This window comes from Perissodus microlepis, chromosome 19 (assembly GCF_051167445.1).
Source record: "Perissodus microlepis isolate ML-2025 ecotype Zambia chromosome 19, ASM5116744v1, whole genome shotgun sequence".
In the NCBI taxonomy this organism is placed as follows: domain Eukaryota; kingdom Metazoa; phylum Chordata; class Actinopteri; order Cichliformes; family Cichlidae; genus Perissodus; species Perissodus microlepis.
The window spans coordinates 5,095,160-5,119,026 of NC_140479.1; the positions used below are offsets into that span (position 1 = coordinate 5,095,160).

At 38.2% G+C, this 23,867-nt stretch overlaps 1 protein-coding gene across 2 annotated transcripts in view; it reads right to left on the reverse strand.

The window, feature by feature from the left end:
* akap6 (A kinase (PRKA) anchor protein 6) overlaps positions 1-23,867 on the reverse strand; it is a 217,805-nt gene that overhangs the window by 16,492 nt on the left and 177,446 nt on the right. For both annotated transcript variants that reach the window (XM_084914965.1, XM_084914966.1), the window contains exons 18-19: positions 10,125-10,208; positions 9,740-9,892 (exon numbers count right to left, since the gene is read on the reverse strand). In XM_084914965.1, coding sequence (XP_084771091.1) covers positions 9,740-9,892; positions 10,125-10,208 — 237 coding nt within the window. The remainder of the gene's footprint in view (positions 1-9,739; positions 9,893-10,124; positions 10,209-23,867) is intronic.

Genomic DNA, 23,867 nt, shown 5'->3' on the forward strand with positions numbered 1-23,867 from the left:
GAATGTGGGGTTTTTTTGCAATTACTGAGTCCTAAATCCATGAACTTGGCGCAAATGTCATTTAACCTGTGGAGCACTCGCCCCGATTACATGTTGTTTGAATAACACCTAGGAAAGAGAGCTTAAAGACATACAGTGTTGCTTTTCGTTAAAGAAAAGGGGTTCTCAGTTATCATTCAAAGCACATAAATGTTTTAAGTTGTGCTATCAAACACGATGGGAATATAAGTCGTGTCATTTTGGATGTTGTATCTTGTTTTGGCACAAAACTCTTTAAAAAGACGCGTCGCTAATCCCGCGTCCCTCCTGAGAACGCCGTCTCGACTCGGGCCTCTGCTTGAAAGAGACACACTGACACTCTGACAGAACATGTTCTGTGATCATTTAAAAAAAAGAGTGAAATCAGCCCACCCCAAAGCAATTGCTCATAAATCTCAACACAAATTATTCCACTCTGGAACAAAGCGATGAATTATTCAAAAACGACTTCTGAGAGAAAGAGCACCAGGCTGAAAACCCCAAAGTAAATACGTAATCAAAAGCCTTCAGAAAGCTCGGCTGTCTAAAAATATGCTTAGACACAGGAATTCTTCTCTTCCACAGACATAATTATACAAATTGCTCCGCGTCTCGTTAACAAGAGAGGGGGGTAATTCGTATTAGCCATTCATAGCCTATTAATCTAATAAACTAGTTGGCTCTGCGTGCGTGTGCGAGTGAGTGTGTGTGGATATGTCTCTGTATAATGAATTTCTATTAGATTTGTGTTTATTCCCCTTGTGCTGATAAGGGAGATGGGGGTAATGACTGAACTGGGTTTTGCCACTGTAGACGCATTCAAAAACACATTCAGCGCTGAGAGGAAAGGCTATCAATCAGCCTAATCCAATCAAATCGGGGATTTGATGACCCATGAAAACCTTGTACATAATTTATATCTGTAATTCATCTCATTTCTATAATTTTACAACAGTTTATAGCTGGATTGTGGGTATTTATATGATCACAGACAGAGGAGCGTGGGGACTATTGGTGTCCAGCACTCACAGTATCCTTAAAACATATTTCTTAAAGCAGGAAATGACTGTAAAGTGTTGCTGGGAACCTGGCAGAGTGAGAGATTGCAAACCAAGCATCAATAACCAGTCAAACTTTGGTAGTTATTTACACAAATACTTGCGCAACATGCCAAGGTTGTCCTCTTTAATCGCTCCTATTTCTCATGACTTGTATTTTCAGCTCAGTTCAGATTTAGTTTCAACATTTAGTTTTTGGCTACTTGTCTGTTTTAATACTATATGTGTGCTGTTTATCAGGAGCAAAATGTAAGTTCAGAAACTGTATTACAATAAAAACACTGTCCCATCTACAACAAAGCCAAGACACCAAATTGCCAGAGGCTAAAACTGAAGACATTTTCTGTACATTTCTATTTTATTTTTATTAATTTTGGAAGTAAAAAAGTAAGTAAGTTCTGTTTGTTATTATTTATTCAAAAATATTTAAATTTTATGCTACATATGTGTGTCAGACTGAATCTTTTCACAAATTTACCCAATCAAAATGTATTTATTTCCTCATCTTTCTTCTTATATTAGTATTTGTCAAGCTGTATTTGAATTATTCACAGGAAATATTCTCCTCTTATATTCATCAAGGTCATTTTAGCTTTAAAAACGTAAAGGGTAAAGCAAATAAAAATAACACTGGATAATGTCCAAAATGAAATGACGTGAAACATATTCAGAGGTGAAAACAATGAAAGACTTGTAAACAAACCCAATGAAATGGATGCAAATACATCCAGGCAACACTAAGCTTAAGCCTAAACAAATCAATATACTACCGCACCACAAAACTTTGAAGCTGTATAATCACATAAATTAAGATGTGCTTGTATTCAGTCTAAAGGCCAAATATGACAAACATCATACCGACCATTATTTTTTTCTAACTGTACGAATAAAAAATAAGACTTGAAATTATGACATCAATAAAATAAATAAAATAAAAACTAGTTAATACAAACTGGCCAGTTTTTCAGCATTCCTTCCTGTAATTATATTTACATGAACACGATCAAACTGTTTACTGATGTAATTGTTGCCAGTGTTCAATATGTGTGTGTGTTGTGTTTTTCGGGGTGAAAACAGCAAACTTTTTCCCATTAGCTCTAGTTTGACTGCTCCCATTTGTTAGCATAGCATCTGCTGGAAGGCCCAAGGAGAGTAGAGCTATCTAGGAGTGTCTGGGTGATTATTCATGTGCCTGCGCTCCTCCTGGAGCTGCTGCTGCTGCTTGAGTCTCTGCTGGCTCTCTGCTGTACCGGTTGTCAAAGCACTCAGGGAGCCCAGCGTCACCGGTCTGATTCAAAATGAATAGAAGCGCACAGATAAATCACCTCTCCATGCAGAGTGGAGGAGCTGACAGGCTGCTTTGAATGTAATTGCAAACAGTGAGTGAAAACCTCCATATGTTGCTCATAACTCTGCTCGAAAATATTTCATAATTGTGAGAAAACTGTGCGGAAATATAATTTCCATATATCACATTAGATGCACAGGTATACTTTGTGAAATCTCATCCCCAAAACACCCTGCAGCTTTAATTTAGACTCATTTACATTAAATCAGAGATAAAACAGAATCTTTCATGTGCTTTCTGAGCGGCAGTACACACACATCTACTCATGGAACATGCAGAGAAGAAAATATGACTCATACTTCAACAACAAAAACCCTGTTAGAACAAAATCACATGTTCTGAGGGAAGAGGCATAAAATACAGTCCAACCTCCAAAGAAAAATGACAACAGTGGTAATTTCTGAAGAGGGTTAAAGGTTACGAGGTGTTTATCGAGGCCAAGGGTTCCAATGTCTTTGAGGTTCTTTACAAAGGGGAGAAAATCTTCCAAGAATGTCTCAAAATCCAAATGACATGGTTTTAACTAATCTTAGCAAAGACACCAAATGGGTCAAACATATCTTCATGCTAGCCAATTATGTTTGGCTAAAAAGCAGTGAGAAAAGCATTTTTTGACTACAGACTGATCTGACGTGTTACAATCATATCAGACTTGTGTTGGTTATGTCTCTTGGCTTGTTTTGCCATCATGTGAGTAACCACATGTACAATGTCCAACCTTTTCCAAACAGTGGTGATGCCTTCACTTATGGTAAACTAAATGCTGGAGAAGCTCGATGGGAGAAGTTTGCCTTCTAACATGTGGCTGTTGTAGTATTATATGTAAGTGTTTTGCAGGTGACAGTTACATTAGTCTGTTTCATAGACTTTTATACTGCCTCACAAGAGCTGCTAGCAACTGTGAAAGCATGTTGTTTTTGCATTTCCGCTTGCTTGCAATGTGTTGCTTGCGCTCTCAACATTTCTGCCCGTACGCGCTCAACTCTTTCTGTAAACCGTTATATTTGTGCCACAAAACCAGCCAATCACAGACTTGGATGCAAAAAAATCTGATTGGCTGTTCTGGTCTCCAATCAGCTCGAAATGACGAAATGCAATATCCCAGAATGCATTTCGTCCAAAACTCAAACGAGGCAGTGGCGGAGGAACGCAGAGTGGCGGAGTTTGAAATATTACTCTTTCTGGGTCACAAAAAGCGTGCCACTGCCTCGTTTGAGTTTTGGACGAAATGCATTCTGGGATATTGCATTTCGTCATTTCGAGCTGATTGGAGACCAGAACAGCCAATCAGATATTTTTGCATCCAAGTCTGTGATTGGCTGATTTTGTGGCACAAATATAACGGTGTACAGAAAGAGTTGAGAGCGCAAGCAACACATTGCAAGCAAGCGGAAATGCAAATACTGAGCGAGAGGGGCTGCTGTTGTGTGTGTGTGGATAATAGCAAACACTGAAATACATTTTTTGCACGCAGCAATGAATTTTGTTCACTCAAATTTAGCTTTTCTTCGCTCAAAATAAATTTCTCCTCAAAATGCAACACTTGCACCTGCAAATTTTTTTTTTACGTGCGCTCAATTTTTTTTTTACGTGCGCTCAAAATAGTGGCACAAAAATAACGCCATAGTAATCCACTCATCACCAAGCTTGATTGCCAAGAAATTCACCTTGTATTTTCATTTCACAGTCCTCAAAGAATGAACTCTAATTTCCCCAAGCTTTCTCCTAGCATCCACTAACACTCTGTTATACAACTTGTATTTTCTGTTGTGCTAAGACAGAGAAACACTGATGATTTTCATTTCTTCTGAAATGTTATAAAGGTTTTATCACTGAGGCTACAGTTAAGTTAAAGAAGAATAAAAAGTAAGATGAGGTTGTGCACTATAAACCTAAAAAACAGCTAGAAAAAAGTATAATACAGAAATATGTGTGAAAAGATGATTAGTAAAACAGAAATAGTGACTTTTCTCAGGAAGTAACGACTGTTTTGATGTTTTCTTTGATAAATAACATGGTTGGTTGTAAAGCACTAACATCAATTAATAGCTTTAGTAATAAAAATACACCGGGGTTTTTCAGTTTACTTCAGCTGTTAAAAGAAACTCTGCGTACCAAACACAAGTTTCTCTTTGTCATTTGTGTGTTGGTACAATAACTTGCACAAGCTGAGTTCCTATCTCAGTCATTACACTGTACTTAAAATCTGAGCCACGCATTCCAGCAGTCATTTGCAGGCAGGCGAGCGGACTCATTTACACAAACCCTCTCTCAAAAATCCACACAGGGATGCGTGCACACGGAAACCAGAAGCGGACAGTCATTTTATCATGGGGCAGAAGTGTTCATTTATAAACTATACCACCCACATATATGCTTCTCTGGTTCATTCTCGGGTTTCCTCCCCTTCCCTTTTTTTTGCTTCTCTCTTTCTCTTTATTCCTCTCTCATCTCCACTAGAAGTGAAATTACTCTCCAGCCAGCAGCGAGGTCAGAGTGTCTGGCCTCCGTTATTTGTCTTCTCCTCCTCTACAATATGTGTGTGTGTGTCCTTTGTGTGTGAATTTACAAAAGTGAGAGAGAGAGAGAGAGAAAGGGAGAGTGTGACCTCCAGCAGCACATGTAAAGCAGAATTAGACAGATTCTCCATATTTTCTTTGCAAGTGATACAAAGTAAGAGTGCGCTCAACTCTGACTCTTCAACACGATTAGAGAGTGTGGACTTAATACAAACACAATACTGCGGCTCACGGATGAGTATGAAAGGGCAAAATAAATACAATTCAACTATAAGCTTTTATCCATGCAACACGAGAAAAAGCATCGACAAATAACACATATTACAACATGTAACTGACAACAGTCAAAGGAAAATGCTATAAGAACAATGCATAAACTATCTATTAGATAAATTATAAGATCTTTAAAAGTGACAATATGTTCTATAGTTTGAAATAGACATGATGGTTCTGCATGAGATTTTGTTTTGAATTCCACAGTATCCCCACAGATCACAGTGCTGCACTGGGTACAGTTTAAACATGGGAAATTCCCGCCTGGTAAGGTAAAGTCAGCGCCAATCAATGCATCTCTCAGATTTTTGGCATATTTATCATCAAAGGTCGGAATATCTTTGAAAGAGTGACCTTATTAAATGGTCACTGGTGTTTAAAGAGGCATATTTTTATTTCTGTAGAAAGAAAGTAAAATGTGGAGGCAAATCACATTTTTAGACTGATTTTATGGAATGGTATTTATTTATTTATTCTTTGTTTGTTTTTATACCACACTTAGTAAATGATGAATAAGCAAATTTTAGGAAAGAGTTAAATGATTTGAAAATTCCATCCATTTGATTGCGCTTATCCTTTTCGGGGTTGCTGGAGCCTATCCCGGCTGTCTTACAGCAAGAGGCAGGGTACACCCTGGACAGGTCAAAAGTGTGTCGCAGGTCTAAGACATAGATAACCATTCACACCTAGTGTTTTAATTAACCTAACCCCACTAACTGCATGTCTTTGGACATTAGGAGGAAGCTGGAGTACCCACGAAAACACCGTGAAAGACCCCGGCCTGATGGTGAAATTGAACTCAGGACCTTCTTGCCGTGAGGCAACAGTGCTAACCACTGTGCCATTAAAACGGCAGGTCTAGTGCTATACCTTTATAGTATCCACATGGAAGTTTGTTTGTTTTTGTTCAGTTCAGTTTGATTAAATTTTGTTTATTTATGTTTGTGCCAAATCACAACCTTACAATTATACAGAGAAAACCCCAACAACCACAGCACTCCCTATGAGCAAGCTTGGTGACAGTGAGAAGGAAAAACTCCCTGTTCTGCAGGAGGAAGAAACCTCCAGGCATACCTGGCTGGTTGTGAGGATTCAGTTGCTATGAAGGCAGAAAAACGTCTATAAAGAACCAAATGGTTGTTTTCTACAAGCTTTTTAATGTTTTTTAATTGGTCATTTTAACATGGAAGTCTAAAGAGTGCCCTTCTTGTTTGGCCCCAGAGGTTTTCACTTAGTTTGTGCTTAAATTCTAAACCAAAGGTGTGACACGGTGTGGTCTCTCTGTCCTCCTACACACCGTCCCTGACCTCCTCTCCTTTTCCCCTCCCCTCCTTTACCTTTCACCTTCCTTCTCTTCCTATTTTTTCTGAGCTGTTAGCACATGAATATCTGTCAGTTATTTTCCCCACTGTACGTTCCCCTTCACATTGGCACGACACTTTGTGTTTCTGCTTGCAAGCACTAGTCTAACACAATAGTGCCTGAAGCTTAACAGCTTTTTATGCTTACGTAAGTGTGACTGTGCATGTGTCTCCCTGCCAAACCCTTCACCTTGTATCCAAATGCCCCCCTCCTTCTGCCTCTATATTCATCACTATTAGATATCCATAACGCTTCCATTCTGCTGTAGCTCCCTGCCTTCAGCTGAAGAAAGCACTCAGCTTTTTGATCTGCCCAAGCAGCTCAGCTGTGGACGGCTCCCTCATGAATGAATTTTCACTGAACACCAATGGCACAAGCTGCTTCCTCAGACAAGATGCCCATGTGCTGAGCTGTCATACTGCAGCATTAAACCATCGCTGTGATAAGTGAGCACTTGAAACATGGAACCTGAAACGCATCATCAGCTACAGATTTCTTTTTGCCGATGTGCCGTCATGGTGCCAGACATGCGTGGTTTTCTAATATGCAAACTGTCAAAGTGTTAAAATCTCATTTGTTTCTTTTGTTTGTCGAGCAGGTGTCAGATGAAACATTGCTTCCATGACACTGATCACACTGGAAAACTAACAGATTAACTTTTATCAACTGGAAGCTTCAGGAAGGCTTCGCTGATATAGAATGGACTTGGCACATAAAGGTTCAGCATAGGCAGACTTTTAAAATGCAGGATATCCACAGAGACTTTTGCCTCTCATAGTGGCTCGGCTTCAGGGTGGTGATAGTTTTGTTCAATACAGACCACTGTTACATCCTGTAGACTAGAGGGGATTTCAAAAAGTGATCTAACTTAACATGTTAAAAAAAGTCAACAAAGTCTTCGTTGCCTGTGCTCCACTTCTTCACTCCAGTTTCATGAAATTTGGTGGGGTAGTTTCTGGGATAACATATCTCCACCACCTATATTCCTAATGATTTAGTAATCCTCTGACCTTTCCTCTAGTCAGGCTCTGATGAGACTTAACTTTCCTTGTTAAGACATCAATTAGTAAAAAACACAAAAATAATGCTATTTTCCGAGTATAATTACAAGGCCTGAGAATAAACCCTCTGCAGACAACATGGGCATCTTTAGATCTTAAGAAACCTTTTACTAATAATATACTGACAACCCAGAGAGAACATTATGTATAATCTGTTATATAAGTTTAATAATTCACAACAAGTTTTCCCGGGCATAAAAACAGTTTTAAAAATTCTAAGATTTTGAAAACAACTTTAAGCTGAGTTAATAGTAAACTACCACGTTCATTAAATTTTGTCCCAAATCTTAAGTTTTGTTTGACTACAGTGAAAGAAAAAACTAAATTTTCAAGCAAAATGATTTGTTACTTAGACTCAATTAGATTTTATTTACAAAGTTCCTAATCACATCAGCAGTTGCCTCAAGGTGTTTTACAATAATACAGAGAAAACCCCAACCTGTAAGCAAACACTTGGCGACAGTGGGACAGAAAAAGCACCTTTTAACAGGAAGATAAGTTTGGCAGAACCGAGCTCAGGGAGGGGCAGCCATCTCGCTGCAACCAGTTGCGAGTGAGGTGAATTTCAAATGTACAGTGCAAGAGAGCATGTTGAAGCTGTAAGCCAAGATGTGGACTGATTCTATATAGCGCTTTTCTACTCTCCCGGAGTACTCAAAGCACTCTGTACAACATCACCTAATCACACCCATTCACGCAAGCACATTCAGTGCTTCCTAGAGCATCGGAGAGCAACTTGGGGTTAGTATCTTGCCCAAGGATATTTGACATGCAGACTGGAGGAGCCACGGATCGAACCACTAACCCCAAATTGCTCTCCGTTGCATCCATCAGAGTATGAATGTGTGTGAATGTATGAATGTAGTTAGGAAGCACTCAAAGTTTAGAAGAAAGTGTTTGTGTGATTGGGTCAATGTCGCATTTTGTATAAAGCGCTTTGAGTACTCTGGGAGAGTAGAAAAGCGCTATATAGAATGAGTCCATTTACCATTTAGATGACCTGCTCTACCTCCTGAGCTACAACCACCCCAAAAAAGAATCGTCCAAATACTCTCCAGCTGCTTGGCTTCATGCCTTCCTTATTTACAGACCAGTACATTAAACTAAATAAGGAACAAGAAGTTGTGAGCTATAAGAGAAACTTCATTTGACTGCCTACTCGAAATACCCAGAAGTGAGCTGTTGCCTGATGCACATGCGACAGTAACAGCTCACCATCAATGTGAGTTACTGTAACATAACTGAAATATGTGTCAATTCAAATAATCTTGTGTTTTGGTTATGCACATTTCAAATGATCTTAAGTAGAACAAGAGAAATAAAGGACTGAAGAAAGAAAATGAGATTCAGAGAGAAATTCAGAAAAATTGTTGAGTTGAGTTTTGTTGCAATTTAATAGCTCAAAGCTTGAGGGAAATCCACCAGTCAAAGAAGCAAAAACAGATGTTTGCCAGAATTGTCACAGAGTATGAAATTAAAAGAAAAAGGTTAAGATAATCTATATTTTTTCAAAACTAGCGCGGGATCTGTGAAAGCCATCAGAAATTGTGACTTATTTTTAAAAGTTGATCACAAACTCCAGTCCAGGCACTGAAATCCTCCTTAGTGCATCTTTCATTTTACTTCTACACAGAGCCTTAGAGAAAATGTTGTTATCTAACCACAGCCAAACTGTTAGACACCTTAATAACATTCATTTTGTTCCACAATTTTGCCTGGGGGGGTTGGAGTGTGTGTATGTTTGACACGGGAGGAGGAGGAGTGTGTGCGTGTGCGTGTGTGTTTGTGTTTGTGTGTGTGTGTGTGTGTGTGCGTGCATGTGGGGGGGGGGGGGGGGGGGGTTTACCTAAGAAAAAAATAAATACAGCTTTGTTCAGGAGTTGATGCTTATTTCACAAAATATTATGACACTGTCTCGGGTTATAAAAATTATTCCATAACCAAAACACAGCGGCTTCAATCGCGGCACCATCTGTCTTTCACGGCACATTTTAGCATCAAATCAAACGCTGACATGCTCACTGAGTGTAACAGCGCGTCAGCTGACTGCCTGCAGTGTAGAATGAAGGATGTAAAGTGTAAATGTCAGAGCGCTCTAACCTGCTGCTCTCCCAGCTCTCTCTTCAGTCTGTTCTGCCACTGCAGCGCCTGCATCACGATCGCTTCCCACCTTCTCTCTAGGTTGATAGACAGCAGCTGCAGGGCCTCTCTGTGCTGCTCCGCATCAGGGCCCACCTCAGCCATGGGGCCCGACTGTTTTAGGGTGGGGATTAGATCAATTTATTGTAAGAATTGACAACAGAATTTATTCTTTTCAGGGTTTCAAAAGTCTACAAATTATAAATATAAAATTTAAAATTTCTAAAGTATATTTTGTGAGTTAGATAGTATATAACTTGTGTCTTTTGCTGGTGAGGTGAATCCACAGTTCTTTTACATTGGCAGTCAACTTTCCATCATCTAAGTTGTGTTTTCCTTTACCCACCTGGCTCTGTTGTAGCAGCTTCTGGCACAGTTTCAGAACAGAGGAGACCCCACGCCGTCGGGCTTGAATGTCCGAACACAGGGGCTGGATGGCAACATGGAAGAGAAAGACGAGGAGAGTGAGGTCAGAAAAGCAGCTCATTTGCACAACAACAAGAAATGCTGAGCGTCAGCTCATTAGTTCAAACTTCTTGTAGAGGTTGGAAAATCATATTGTGGTTTGTTTCACGTTAGCTAAGCTCCCCATTTCCTTTAAAAAAATTTAAATTCCAACTTCAAACCTTAAATTGGTTTGGTTTTTGGATACAAAAAAGTCCCATACCAACATTTTTTATTGCAGTAGTTGTTTGTTTAAGGTCTAAAATATTCAATTTTTTTCCTGCTACTTTTTTAGATTTAGAAAAAGATGAGTTGCTCTGACAACCCCTAAAGATTCCTGCCAAAAGAAAAAGACAAATCATATGCGTCCTCTTTCATGCAACACTATGCTCTCTTAATTATTTATTTATTTAAATAAATATATTTAAATAAATATATATTTATTAAAAAAATTTTTGTTAGTACTTCTTACTTTACTGTAATATGTTTATGGTTAAAAGTATGTCAAGAAGCACGTAAAGTACAATTTATGTGCTTCAACGAGGCTCGACTCAATTTGCAATGACAGTTTTCATGTACTGCGCAGGATAATTAGCTGTACTTTTCTGGTTTAAATGATCATAAATTGTTGGTTTCTTTTACAGACTTACTGTCATTGCCCCTGATCCCTCCATCTTTCTTGTACAATGTTACCAATGTCCCGAATTTTCATTAATACTAACACAGGGAGAAATTATGGACACGATTATGAAAATAACACCCTAAACATTAAATAAACCAGAATTATTCATTTCTCTAACAATAAAAGATCAAGAAAGAAGACCTACATTCGCTGCACTTCACTGTAGTTAAATTCTGGTCATTCATTACAGTTTATTAGCATAAAGTCAAATTCAGCACACAGATCCTTGATCAGCAGCAACAGTGCATAAAATAAATGACAACAGCCAATATTCCCCCTCTCTGCTTCCCTCCCGGCTTCTGTCTAATAAATGCAAAAAAAGAAAAAAAAAAAGAAACAAGGATTGGCAGTGCCTATTATAAATCACTATATGCTGATGAGTTTCCACACTCAAAGGTCAGCGTGTGTGTGTGTTTGCATGTTTCAGTGTTTACTCAAGCAGGCTTGTGCATAAAGTTTGTGTAGCAGTGGGTGTATGTGCAAACATATGCATATATTTCTGTGTGTCAGACAGAGAATAGAGGGGACAGCCTTACTCCTCTGCGGCAGGGACCAAGCACGTCCAAGCCCCAAACTATTTATGCTAATCCTGCCTGCTCGCTGAAAAGCACTTCCTTTACATTTTCTTTACATTTTTCCAATAAATATTAAACACTATTACAATGAAATGGGATTCTCTCTCTCCCTCTAACTCTCTCTCGCTCTCTCTTTCTTGCGTGCGCACACATTCACACTTTGCCTCTTTCTCACACATACTCAACACTTCTTCTCCCGTCTTTCATCTCCTCTTTCCCGCTCTCTTCAGTTTAGCATATTTGTGGCTTGCCTGGTTGTCTAAACAGAAGATGGGGATGCAGAATACAGCAGACAGGATCAAGAGGACAAGCCAAGTGTGTGTTCGCGTGTGTGTCTGTGGGGTGGTAGATAAATTTATTCCAAACAGGAGGTGTGTATTACATTGAGGGAGGAGGCTCTAAACAATGAAACGACTGAGTGATACTCGTTCCGCGCCAAATAAGTGCAGCAGACAGCATGGAGGAAGCACAGGAAGACGTATTAAACTAGATTGGGGCTGGAACAACACTTTGAAAACCAAATATGCTGATTGAGAAATGTTTTCAAAATGAGCTTTTTAGCATGTGAAAAACTTCTCTATATCACTCATTGGGCAGTGAAGACCAGTCCATCCGTTTGCTTCAGTGCGAGATCTTTCTGCTCCACAGAAAACCAGCTGTGTGCTTCCTGATGGATTACGACAGGTGTACAACTTATTGCCATCCACAAACAAATTTAACTGGCTAACAGACCCATTTTTGAGCTGTCTACTCAACCGTGTCTTGCAAACTCATTTGCTTCAATACTTAATCAATACAGTCATGTACAAAGACTGTGTAATGATTCACTCTATATCCCAATGTAACTGTGCCCTAAGGTTTAGTAATAGACTTTAAATCTAGTTTCTTTTATTAGGCTTCTGACAAGTGTCTAGTGCACAGCAGAACCATGGATAAACCATTATAGTACAGACCAGGGGTTTTCAACTAGGGAAACAAATGTCTCGTGGGGGACTGCTACAGAAGAATAGCGGTATGGGAAAAGTGTGAATTCATTATTAAATTTAAAAAATTTATATTACATACAATTGACGGCTGACATATCAGGCCAAGAGTAAGACTCAGTAAAGACAAACATAACTGATTAAAAGTTGAAATATAGCTGCAAGCTAAAATTCAGAACAGGAAATTGTGGATAGTTTTTGTAAAAGCACCATTTCAAATCACAGTGGGCCTTCTGCTTTGTCATCTCATATCTGACTAAAACTTTCACATTCCAGATGAAAAACTAAATATGTAGAATACTTTTTAACATTAAATTCTACTATACTACTTTGATTCAACTTTCAACTCTTCCAGTTGAGTTATTTGTCCTATACAAGAATATATACTGGAGTTTGTTTAACATACACCAAACATGTCCGGTGTGAAAGCATTTTAAGTATCAGGAAATCTTGAGCAAATATGTTACGTTGTAACCCAAAACCAAAAATATTAGTGGACTGTCTAAAATCTGAATAGAAGCTAATTCTGGAGAATTATAATGAAAAGAAAATTATTTAGTTAAATCTATGCAAATATTTTGTTTTCGAGAACCACATTGTAACCATGCACATTGTCCTGGAGGTCTTAAAAATGGAACAATGTAGCATTTTGCCCCCCATAATGTTTGGGGAAACACTTTGTTCCCCCTCTGCTTCTTAATGTAAAATTCTAAATAAAAAAAATCAGACATGATTAAATTTCAAAAGACTTTAAAATTCATTTGCATGCATTTCATGTAGAAATTAGAACACTTTTTATACCTTGTCCCCCCCTTCAGGGCACCACTTCAGTATTTCTTGAGTTTTCAATGCCTTTTAGTATTATTTAAACTTAACCTGAATTATCAGTCTGGAAATAGTAGACAGAGTACATCTCAAAAATGGGAAACTGGTTGGTGTTTAGCAGAAAATGTTCTGAAAACGTGATAATCTGAGATTAAAAGACCTGTTTAACAATAGATAGCACAGTATAGATAAACTGTTAGCTAACAGTTGCTAAGTATAAAGAAATGAATAGCTGCTAAAGTGTGTATTAATTGAGATAACTAAAAAAGAGATAACTAAAAATCTGTTTGAAAACATTTGGGGGACGTTGGTGTAGTTAACAACAGAGCACTGATGCCGTCTCCAACAGTGTTAGCTGCTTGGTTCTATAATACTTTAAGAATATTTGCCTTGTTAATTAAATGATGAAGAGCCTTGTAGGCAGGACTAATGTGAGTGCGATCTGCTTTTGTTAAACACAACAATATAATGATCCAAAAACTAAGAAAAAAAAAACGAACAAAAATAAGCCCTTTCCTCCCAGCATGACATGAAATTAAGTAAAAAGATTCAGGTCTTAAGAAAAACATGACTTCATGTAGAGGAAAACTATATGTGGGTACCAGGAAAAATAGACACAACTTCACTGTTTGTCAGTGCAAGTGCAACAAACTTCTCTTTGAGAGAATTTATGGTAAAGGTTATGTGTTTTCATTTTTTACTGCAAAATACAAAGGGAGTTTACTCTTTTTGTCTATATTAAAAACACCTTTAAAAACACATTAACATGGATATGAGCGGTATACCAACAGTTGCATTACTTGTGAAAGTCACAAGTGTTATGCTTGCAGATTGGTAAGCTTTACAGAGCAAAACTCTGTTCTTTGTGAATTCATTTCCATACTGAAAGGAAAAAAAGAGGGATTCCTAAGTTTCTATTGTTTCTGCACTGCTGGTTTTTATGCACTGATCCCCCCCTCTCTCACTCTCTTTTTCTCTGGACCGGTCTAGCCTGGCTGGGTCCATATTGACTCAGAGGGCTCTACAGACACAGTTGGACAAATATTTGCTAAAAAGCTTTTCTTCAAAAATACATGGGAAGCCATAGAGTGGCTGCGGAGAAAGAGATGGAGAATGTAGAGGGGAGGTTGAGATGGACAGAAAAGCCAAAAGCAAGTGTGAGATAGGTCGACAAAGAGGTGAAGGCGAAAACGAGGGAAATGTGCAAAAGCGTGAAGACTGAGAGAAAAGACTAGTGAGACTAGTGAGGGAATAGAAAAGACAAAACAAAGGTAATCGTAAACAAAGGCAGGAAATTTGCTCTTTTGGGAAATGATGACTCTATGGTGATACCCCTCAGCCTTTTAGTAAACATGCCTATGGTATCAATTTCAAATACTTTGCCTTTTTCTCAAGTTATCACATTCACAAGATTTTCAGAAAACTTACGCTGACCTTGAGGTCGAGGTCACTGAGATTCGAGCTCGTCTACGATTTTTGGTAGATGCACCTATGGTATCAATTTAAAAATCCTACATCACCACCTTAAGTTTTCGCATTCACACGATTTTCAGAATACCTGATCGTGGACCTATGACCTTTAGGTCAAGGTCAGTGAGATTTGAACTCTTCCAAGATTTTTAGCAGATGAAACTATGGAACTAATTTGAAAATCCTACGTGACTTCCTTCTTCAGTGATTGCAGTCACAAGACTTTCAGAAAACTTGATCTCTGACCTCAGTCTTGTGGTTGAAGTCATTGAGATTATAGTAGATACACCTATGATATCAAGTTAAAGCTCCTACATTGCTTCGGTCTCCTGTTGTGCCATTTTCAAAAAACTTTGTGATTCTGTTGATCTGCTTTTCCATAACTGTCACAAGTTAGACCAGGAAATCAGTGTTGAGTGTGTCCAGTTGTTGCCCTTTTTTTGCCTCTTTTTTTTTTAATGGGACTTTTAATGACGATTTGTGGCCAAGTGTGAAGCTGCTAGGATGTGAGTCAGCACCACTAATTGTTCACATGCTGGCCTAAAACATTTCTCCACTTTACGGCACAGAAAGGTAAACTAGTTTACCTAAACTGGTGATAAAGCTTTAAACTTTCAAAACACACTATATTATATTCAAAACATACGCCTTTTAATCAGTTTAAGTTGAAGGACATAGATCAAGGGTGTCAAATATAAGGCCCTGGGGCAGAATTGGCCCGGCAATTCTGTAAAATGTAAAATTGCCTAAAGAAATCTCTTCCAGTTGAGTTATTTGTCCTATACAAGAATATATACTAGAGTTTGTTTAACATACACCAAACATGTCCGGTGTGAAAGCATTTTAAGTATCAGGAAATCTTACTTGTGGGTGAGCATAAGATGAAGTGAGAGATCTACTGAAGTAAACTAGCACTGTGTCAACACCAGTGCTGGCACTGTATGAGACTGTTATGGTTCAAATGGAGCAAAAGAGACACTCTTGATTTAATGAGTACTTCACCAACACAAGACCTAATTAGAAATGAGAAAACAGAGATTTAGAAAATAAGTGGACAAAATTAGCATCCTTGGCGAGGCTTCTGGCTCGTCCAGGTTGCCAAAGAGAAGAATTCATGAGGTTTCAGAGGAACCTCTAAGTCCTTCGTGTTGAACAGGTTGTGGTCCTTCAGCATCTGATCGGGAATTGTCCATTTCACAGCCTTCTCAAGCGTCAGACCAAGAAAAGCTGTTAATGGCTTGTGTAGATCTGTCCAGATTGTCATATTCAAAGCTGACCAGCAGAAGAGACACTCAAAAGACATATGATTTCACTATCTCCTCATTTGCTTTCTCTCTGTCTCTCTCTCCCTCCCTTCATGTATCTCTGTCACTCAACATTTTCTTTCAGGAAGAGTGACCGGCTCACAATAAACAAAAGGAAAAGGATCTGCTCTCCTCTTTCTATAATTCCCCCTTCACCCTCTTCCTCTCTCACTCCTTGGCTTTCTCAAGCTTGATCTCTCACTCTCCCCTACTCCATCCTGCTCTATCTCTCTCATTCTTTAAATCTCCTTCTCCTAAAAACAAAATCCTCTTAACTCTCCGCCACCTCCTCATCTCCACAATCTAATTACCAAGACCTGCCGTGAGGAGAGGGATGCAGGGAGGTGTGAGAGAGGGAGAAAAAGCAAAAGACAGAGAGAGGAGAGTGGAGGTTGTTACTGTGGTTGCTATGTCAGTGTTTCACGAGTGGAAAGCACTTTGAAACAGAGGTGAGACAGAGACATAAGAATAGAAGTGGGTAAGATGTGTCATTTTCTGAATATAGTGTCTTTAAAAAGCCATCATTCTTGGATTAAAATAAACAGGATTCATTAGTGTTGGGGCTTTTCCACCAAATCCTTTTCTACGATTTCACAAATGAAGGTTACACCAAAAAATCACTTCAAAACAATAAGCAACAGAACTGAACCTATATAAAACGATACATACACTGTCTATCGGAAAACCTGTTTTGAATGCTAGACAGTAAATCTAATGACATATTTAACAGTGTCTTTCAATACCTGAGCGTTTTTTGTATTTTGCTGTTGATGGGACGGAAGAGATAAACTGTGATGTGAACACCGAGAAACATTAATAAACTCGAACTTGTGGACTTCTCAAACTTACTGGATTATTTCTCATCAGCACCTGAAGAAACAAGCACCGTTTACCACAAGTGTTCAAACTGTTGGTCATGCAATCTATCCATCCATCCATTCTCTACCACTTATCTTTGGGGGCTGGAGTCTATCCCAGCTGTCTTAGGGCGAGAAGCAGGGTACACCCTGGACAGGTTGCCAGTCTGTCGCAGGGCTAGACACAGACAACCAGTCGCACTCACATTCACACCTATGGGCAATTTAGAGTTTCCTATTAACCTATTCCCAGTAACTGCATGTCTTTGGACCGTGGGAGCAAGCCGGAGTACCCGGAGACTCTCAAGACCTTCTTGCTGTGAGGCAACAGTGCTAACCACTGTGCTGACCCGATCTAATTCAAAGTAAATGTTGTGTAAAACACCAAACGTGAAGATCACCAGTTAAAAAAAAAACAAAGGAAAGAAAACAAAGTCAGATAGCCACAGAGAGGGTTACCAGAAATAGAAAGAACAAAAAGAAAATGTAATAAAAAAAAAGAAAGACAACTACATAAAGGCATAATGAACAAGAAAAACAAATAAGAGACCTGACAACGCAGAGAGCAGACAAGGGCAAACTGTAAAGGATTCTGAGACAGAAATGAAGAGAGCGATGCACAGAGAGAGGGAAGGAGAAATTTGGCTGCTTGCGTGGTGACCCAGCGGATATTTCAATCAATTACCATTAATTAGAAATCTCTGATTAATTCTATTTGTTGATTAAGTCAATTAAAACCACAAGCACTCGTTATCGCACAACGAGCCTAATGAATTCCTGTCGACAATTTGTTCCCACACACATATTCCCTCTGCTGCTGCTAATACCGCCTAAAGCTACCCAAACTTTGTTGTTTGCATACTCTTTCCCATCTTTCTCCTCTTTTCTCTTCAACTCTCTCTCCTCATCTGACATTTGTCTTCTTCTTTCTCCTCCCTCTTTCTCATCCTCTTCTTTGTCTCTCTTCATCTTTGTTACAGTTTCATTTCGTCTATATGTCTAATTGAATCCATACAAAGACTAAAGTTACAGAGCAAGCACACTCGGCTCTGTCGGTTCGTTGAAGAGCACCTTGACAGACGTCATTATGCAGAAAGCCCGTCCTTCAGGGTTTGGAGGCTGAAACAAGGATAGGGAACATCTATCCTGGTGTGTTGGTCGGGACTGGAGAATCAGTGTACATGGTTGCAGAACAAATCCACAACCTTGCTAGATTTTTTTTACGAGAAGTTAGATTATTGTTCTGGAGTTTTGGTTAATAGCAGTGGACGGAATAAACATCAAGTAGTAGGGTTAAAACATTTTGGATCATGTATTGGTTTAGAGTGGGCAGTGTTTCGGTTTTGTTGGATCAGCTCCATCATCTCTTACCTCCCGAAGTACAAGATGTCAAAATTGTCACAAAATGTTAAAAATGGCCAAAGTTAAGAATTTTTTAAGACAACATTTGACATTTTATTTGATTGTGCAATAGTTGTAATCAGAAAGGGACAAAACATCTCAGGTACACTGATCAATATTAGCAGACAATATTTAAATATAAAAACTTGTTCCCAGTGACGTACAGCATCACTTCCAATGTCATTAACGTTAACTCAAACTAAACTAAAAAGTAGATCTGAAAAACATTTTAGTTAACAAAAAGCAGGGAACGTTGTTGCTGTGAGGCGACCACAGTCACTGTAGTTTTGTATTTTCTAATTAGTTCATTTTGACATTTTGTTTTTAATTCTGTTTAGTTTCTGTTAATTTACAGGGTGACTTTTCTTGTTTCAAAATGTTTAATTAAGTTTACCTTGTATTACCTTCAGTGTTACTTTTAGTTTGTATTTTTTTACTTTCATGTATTGATTGATTGATAATACTTTATTTATCCTGAGGGAAATTGTTTCTAATCTGGTTTTCCTAATCTTGAACCATTTCAAGATTAGGAAAACCAGTATAGGCATTACAATAAATAATGGTCAGTTTTAATTTTTTGTTTTAGATAATTCAAACCTAGTTTGGGTTTTTAATTTAGTTGTAGGTCTTAATAACCTTGATCTGAATAAATAGTCTCAGTATTCTCAATAGTATCTCCATTTATTACTGTAAGACAATGACAACAATGTTTGAGACCTTTTTAGTTTTACTTTTGACAGAAAAAGTATTATTCTAGATGTTTACATAAACATGTCTGACTCTATAATACACAAAAGACTTCAGTATAAATTTGTCACACCTGAGACAATTTGTTGGGTGTGTAGCTAACAGCCGAGCTGTACTGAAACCATGAAAGGAGATAGCTGCCTAGATTACGTATATCTACTTTCATATGAATAGACATGAGGATTATTTGCCAAGATTAGATTACTGGATAGATTACTGATGCTCACTGTGTATTGACTGCAATGAACGCAGTAATAACTACAGATGCTGCCACTTAAAATGGGCGGCTCATCAGTGACGGGATCATGACGGCTTCCCAAATGAATTCTGATCGATTGCCGGCTGATGGGATGATATCCCCCGCCGAAGACTAGGATGATGTAACGATGAGTAGTAACACCGCTAAGCGTCACTGAGTTAAACCAGTAGTAATGTCTTGTGTATCCACCAGGGGGAGCAGTGTGGAGGCAAATTTATTTATTTACAAGTTTGCCTCAATATATAATTATACTTTTAAAATTTGTTCAGTGATTCTATAATTATGACAGAATCAGCATGTCTATAAAATATTGGTATTGATACATGTTTGCCGCAAATACAATCCAGGTTGTGCACATCAAACAAGCCAGACAGTGATAATTATCTCATTTAGTTATGGGTGAAAAAACTCCATGTACAAACAGGTAGCAGGGAATTAACAGTTATTAGTGTTCAGCCTGGTCTTTATGAGCACTTATACTCTCTCACTCAAACTTTCACAAAAATATAATTTGTTTTCAACGATGTGGTCGGGAGAATATTAACAGATTTCGTACATTTTCTATATCGTTTCTTGGGATTGTGCAATCAAAGCTTTGTTATCATCATATGACCCCTAGAGCTGATGTAACCAAAGGGATGATATGATGTAACTGTGAGAGCATGTACATTTATAGAATTCACATAGTATTGTATAGTACACGGAAAAAGCTTTCCCCTCTAAGGTTTGAGGAAATGTTTCACAAAGCAGCCAAAGAACAACTTCGAAACACCTTCTAGGTGAAAGTCTGACCTCTCTTATGCAAAATATAAAGAAATTATGGGTTTTGTGAATGATATCAATTTATTATATTAGATTTAAAATGATGTTTGCTGGAAATAGATTTGGTGATTTGCAGTGTAAAATGTCTGAATGATCAAACTGAGTGTAAAGCTGTATCCATTTATTTTTTTACATTTTCAACATGTAAGTTTTTATGTTTTAATGGGTGAATAGGTTCACAACGAAAGCTATCAAAAGAACAGCTGTTTCAGCTTTATTTATATAGCGCTAAACCAAAATGCGCTATGTGCGCTGTATATTATAAGGCACTGTCCTGACAAGAATACTGTCCAAAACTATAACTATCCAAGTAAGAGGTTTTTTTTTTTTTTTTTAAGAAAACGCCATCTCCTGGTTACACTCTTCGACTGGGTGAACAGGGTGTATTTATGGTGAAAAGTCGATACGCCCCAAGAGAAGAAGGGGGGACTCCCAGTGACTGACATTCAGATGACATCTGATTGTCAGTTAACAGTCAGCCGGCAGTCCTCTGGCTGAAAGTGGCAATTCTGAGTGGCTGTATTTGTATCAGGTAACACAGTTGACTATTAAAACCAGGTTAGACATTATTGTCCTTTACATCATTTCTGTATGGAGAAACAACTGTATCTGGTTATTGGGAGGGCTTTTTAACCTGAATTAAAGGTTTTTATGTTTCCAACTACTCCTCAGTGAACTCTGTGATTGTCTTTCCTTTAAAACACACGTGAAGTTGCTTAACTAATATGCACTATATCACCTTATAAGATTTCTCCAAATGGGTCACACCACATTATGGAATGAAACTCGATGTAATACTTCCAGTGACTCAGAATCCATCTGTTTCAGGCTCACTGTTTTTTAACAGCACATATAAATGGGCTCTGAAAGACAGCAGGATTCATTAAGGGCTTTTAGAGCAATTCACTGAAAATGGAAGCAGACAATAAAGTAAAACGTACCTCTCCCACTCACTTTACCGCTGTGTTTGTCAAATTTACAGCAAAACCTGGAAACCCATGTGCATTAAAATATTAAATTAATACTCACTGACAATGTGAGAGCTTGACGCCAAAGTTTGGGTTTTTACTCTGACATCTCTCATGATAAGGACAGAGATCAAAGGTCAGATAGTTGTATGATTTCATATTGCTCCTATCCAAAATATGAGTGATAGATTTGCAGAGATTACTGCTTACAGTTCATCAGTGTCCATCACTGTTTATGATCTTCATAACCACTACAATGAATAGAAAACATATTAAAAATAACAGTTTAACAAGAGTTCAACTGTATGGCTGGTACTGTTTCCCCTGAAAGTGCAAATCTATTTGCCTGTGTGTGTGTTTGTCAGGATGTTGGACCCCATCACAGCAGCGTGTTAAAATGTGATCCTGAAGATGCCAGCCAAGGTTGGAAGTGCTAAGCAGCAGAGCTATGGGGCTAAAAAAGTGAAAGCATTGCACAGTTCACGTGAACTGCATCTCCTCTAATGCTTTCTTCAAAAATGAATCCATTAAAATGCTCATATTTAGCCATTAAAATAACATCTTTACAGCCTGATATAAACTAGCACTGTAGCTAATTCATCCATACATAACAACTGCATGGGGAGTTTTTTTTTCCATCAATTCAATCTAATTTGATCCTGTTAAAACAAAAAATTAAAACATCTAAATCAACTGGAATTCTCTACAGCGTTTTCCTGGTGACTTTTGAAGCAATTTTAATGGAATTATCTGACAAACAATATGACGAGCTGGGAGCTAACCTCATCCAGATGACAGAACTTCTAGTATTTTCTGTATTTTTTTCCTCAGCATTTTTTAGCAGATATCTGTATCTGTGCATTGTACCTGTATAGTTTATGGAGCTTTTAGATTAGATTTAGATTTACTTATTGTTCTTTCAGAAATTCCATTTGTGCCGATGGCGATGGTCTGACAAATATATCCACAATAAAGATATCTCAATTACACAAGAAGAAAGTGCCACAGTAACATGACCAAAAGTCAAAACTATGTGCGCGTGACACCCCTATCATACCACATCATATCATTTACAGCTGGATTTGTTCAGCAGAGTTATACCACAAGATAAAGAAGACCTCTGTGCACAAGATGGGCTGTTCCCTCCATCCCAAGGAAGGTCAGATGTATTCACCATGAAGAAGGTGTACTACATCACTGAAGATATCTCACCCTTTTCCCACCACTTGTGACTCTCAAAGTTGGGTCATACTGCATTACTGCTGACCTGCAATCTTACCATCCATGTTAACAATCCTACTGAGTTTGCTCTTACTGATTACTGAAAGTGAAAAACACCAGGCAATAAAACAAAAAGTTGGGATACTTTCTGCAAATGAACATTAAATAAAACACTGTATACTGTCCGCTTATCCACATCAAACTGTCTCGGCTTCTGCATTAAGTATTACCATTGCAATCCTTTTTCATAAATGACAGTGGTGTTTGAGTCCAAGTCAGGTTTTCATCAATTGTATCTAAAACTGTATCTAAATATTTATATGGATTTACAACTTGAATACAGTCACCACCCAACACTACCAATGCTACATCAAAATATGTTTCTTTGGTTACCTTGGTGTTTAATTTAAGAAAACTAGCATCACACCAAGTAATAAACTCATCCAGATATGCAGGATACTTTGTCTTATCTTCTGTGATCAAACCAACAATCTCTAAAAGGAAAATTTAACAAAGACATCATTAAAGACACCAGATGAATTAGTCCCACAGTAATTAGTACACAGAGTAAACAAAGCTGGAGATATGACACTCACCTGTGGTAATAGTGGACGACACTACCACAGTGCGTTAGCGCTGTAATCAGACAGTCACAAACAACTCAACCCATTAGATGTTTGTGTGTTCTAACCTAGCTAGCACTGGTTTTCCACCTTCTCTTCCAACATTCATGGTCATTCAGGGCTTTGAAGAACCCCAACATGGAAGCAGCCAAAAGACTAGCATTGAGGCTGTGAAACAAACAAGTCACATTCATAGGCTGACAAATGTTTGTCTGCCTGTGGACAGATTTCATCCATCGCAAGAAAGTCTCTAGTTTAAAACCTGTAATTGGTAATTGGGTTAGATTGGTCTGCTAGACAGAATATCGGATTATAAATGAAGCCTTTATTTTAATTGGCTGGATCACAAATACAGACTTTAAATAACCAGTAATTGTTTGGCAGTATTCATGCTCACATTCTGAAATCAACATTATGTTATTATTCTGAGTGCAGGCAGTCTTCTCTATCCGTACATAAAGATATGTTGCAAGCTAAAAACATGGTGATAAAAATGATATGCAGTCTAATTCTGAAAGTCCCAATATGCGGCAAGCCTACCTACAACATGCAGTAACCCTGACATGAGGCTGAAGATAAAATACTGAGTGAGTGTTTGATTAAAGGAAAGTTTTAAAAAACACCTCTGTGACAGAAAGCTCTGGAGCCTTCACGTGAAAGTCAAAATGGATTACTGCTGACATCATCAGGTCTTATTATTGTAAGTTATTATCTGAAGTCCCTTTGCCCGCTCGACATGCGCCGACATTTTAGGGATGAAAGCTTTACTCTTAAAATATTCAGCAGCAGTAAACAAATGGAGGATATATGAAGTCTTTGTGAGTGAAAGCATTTACTGTTCTCACTAATGCAGCAGGGAGAACGCACCGCGGCCAGTTAAAACGTTTCTATCAATAAAATCCAATCTG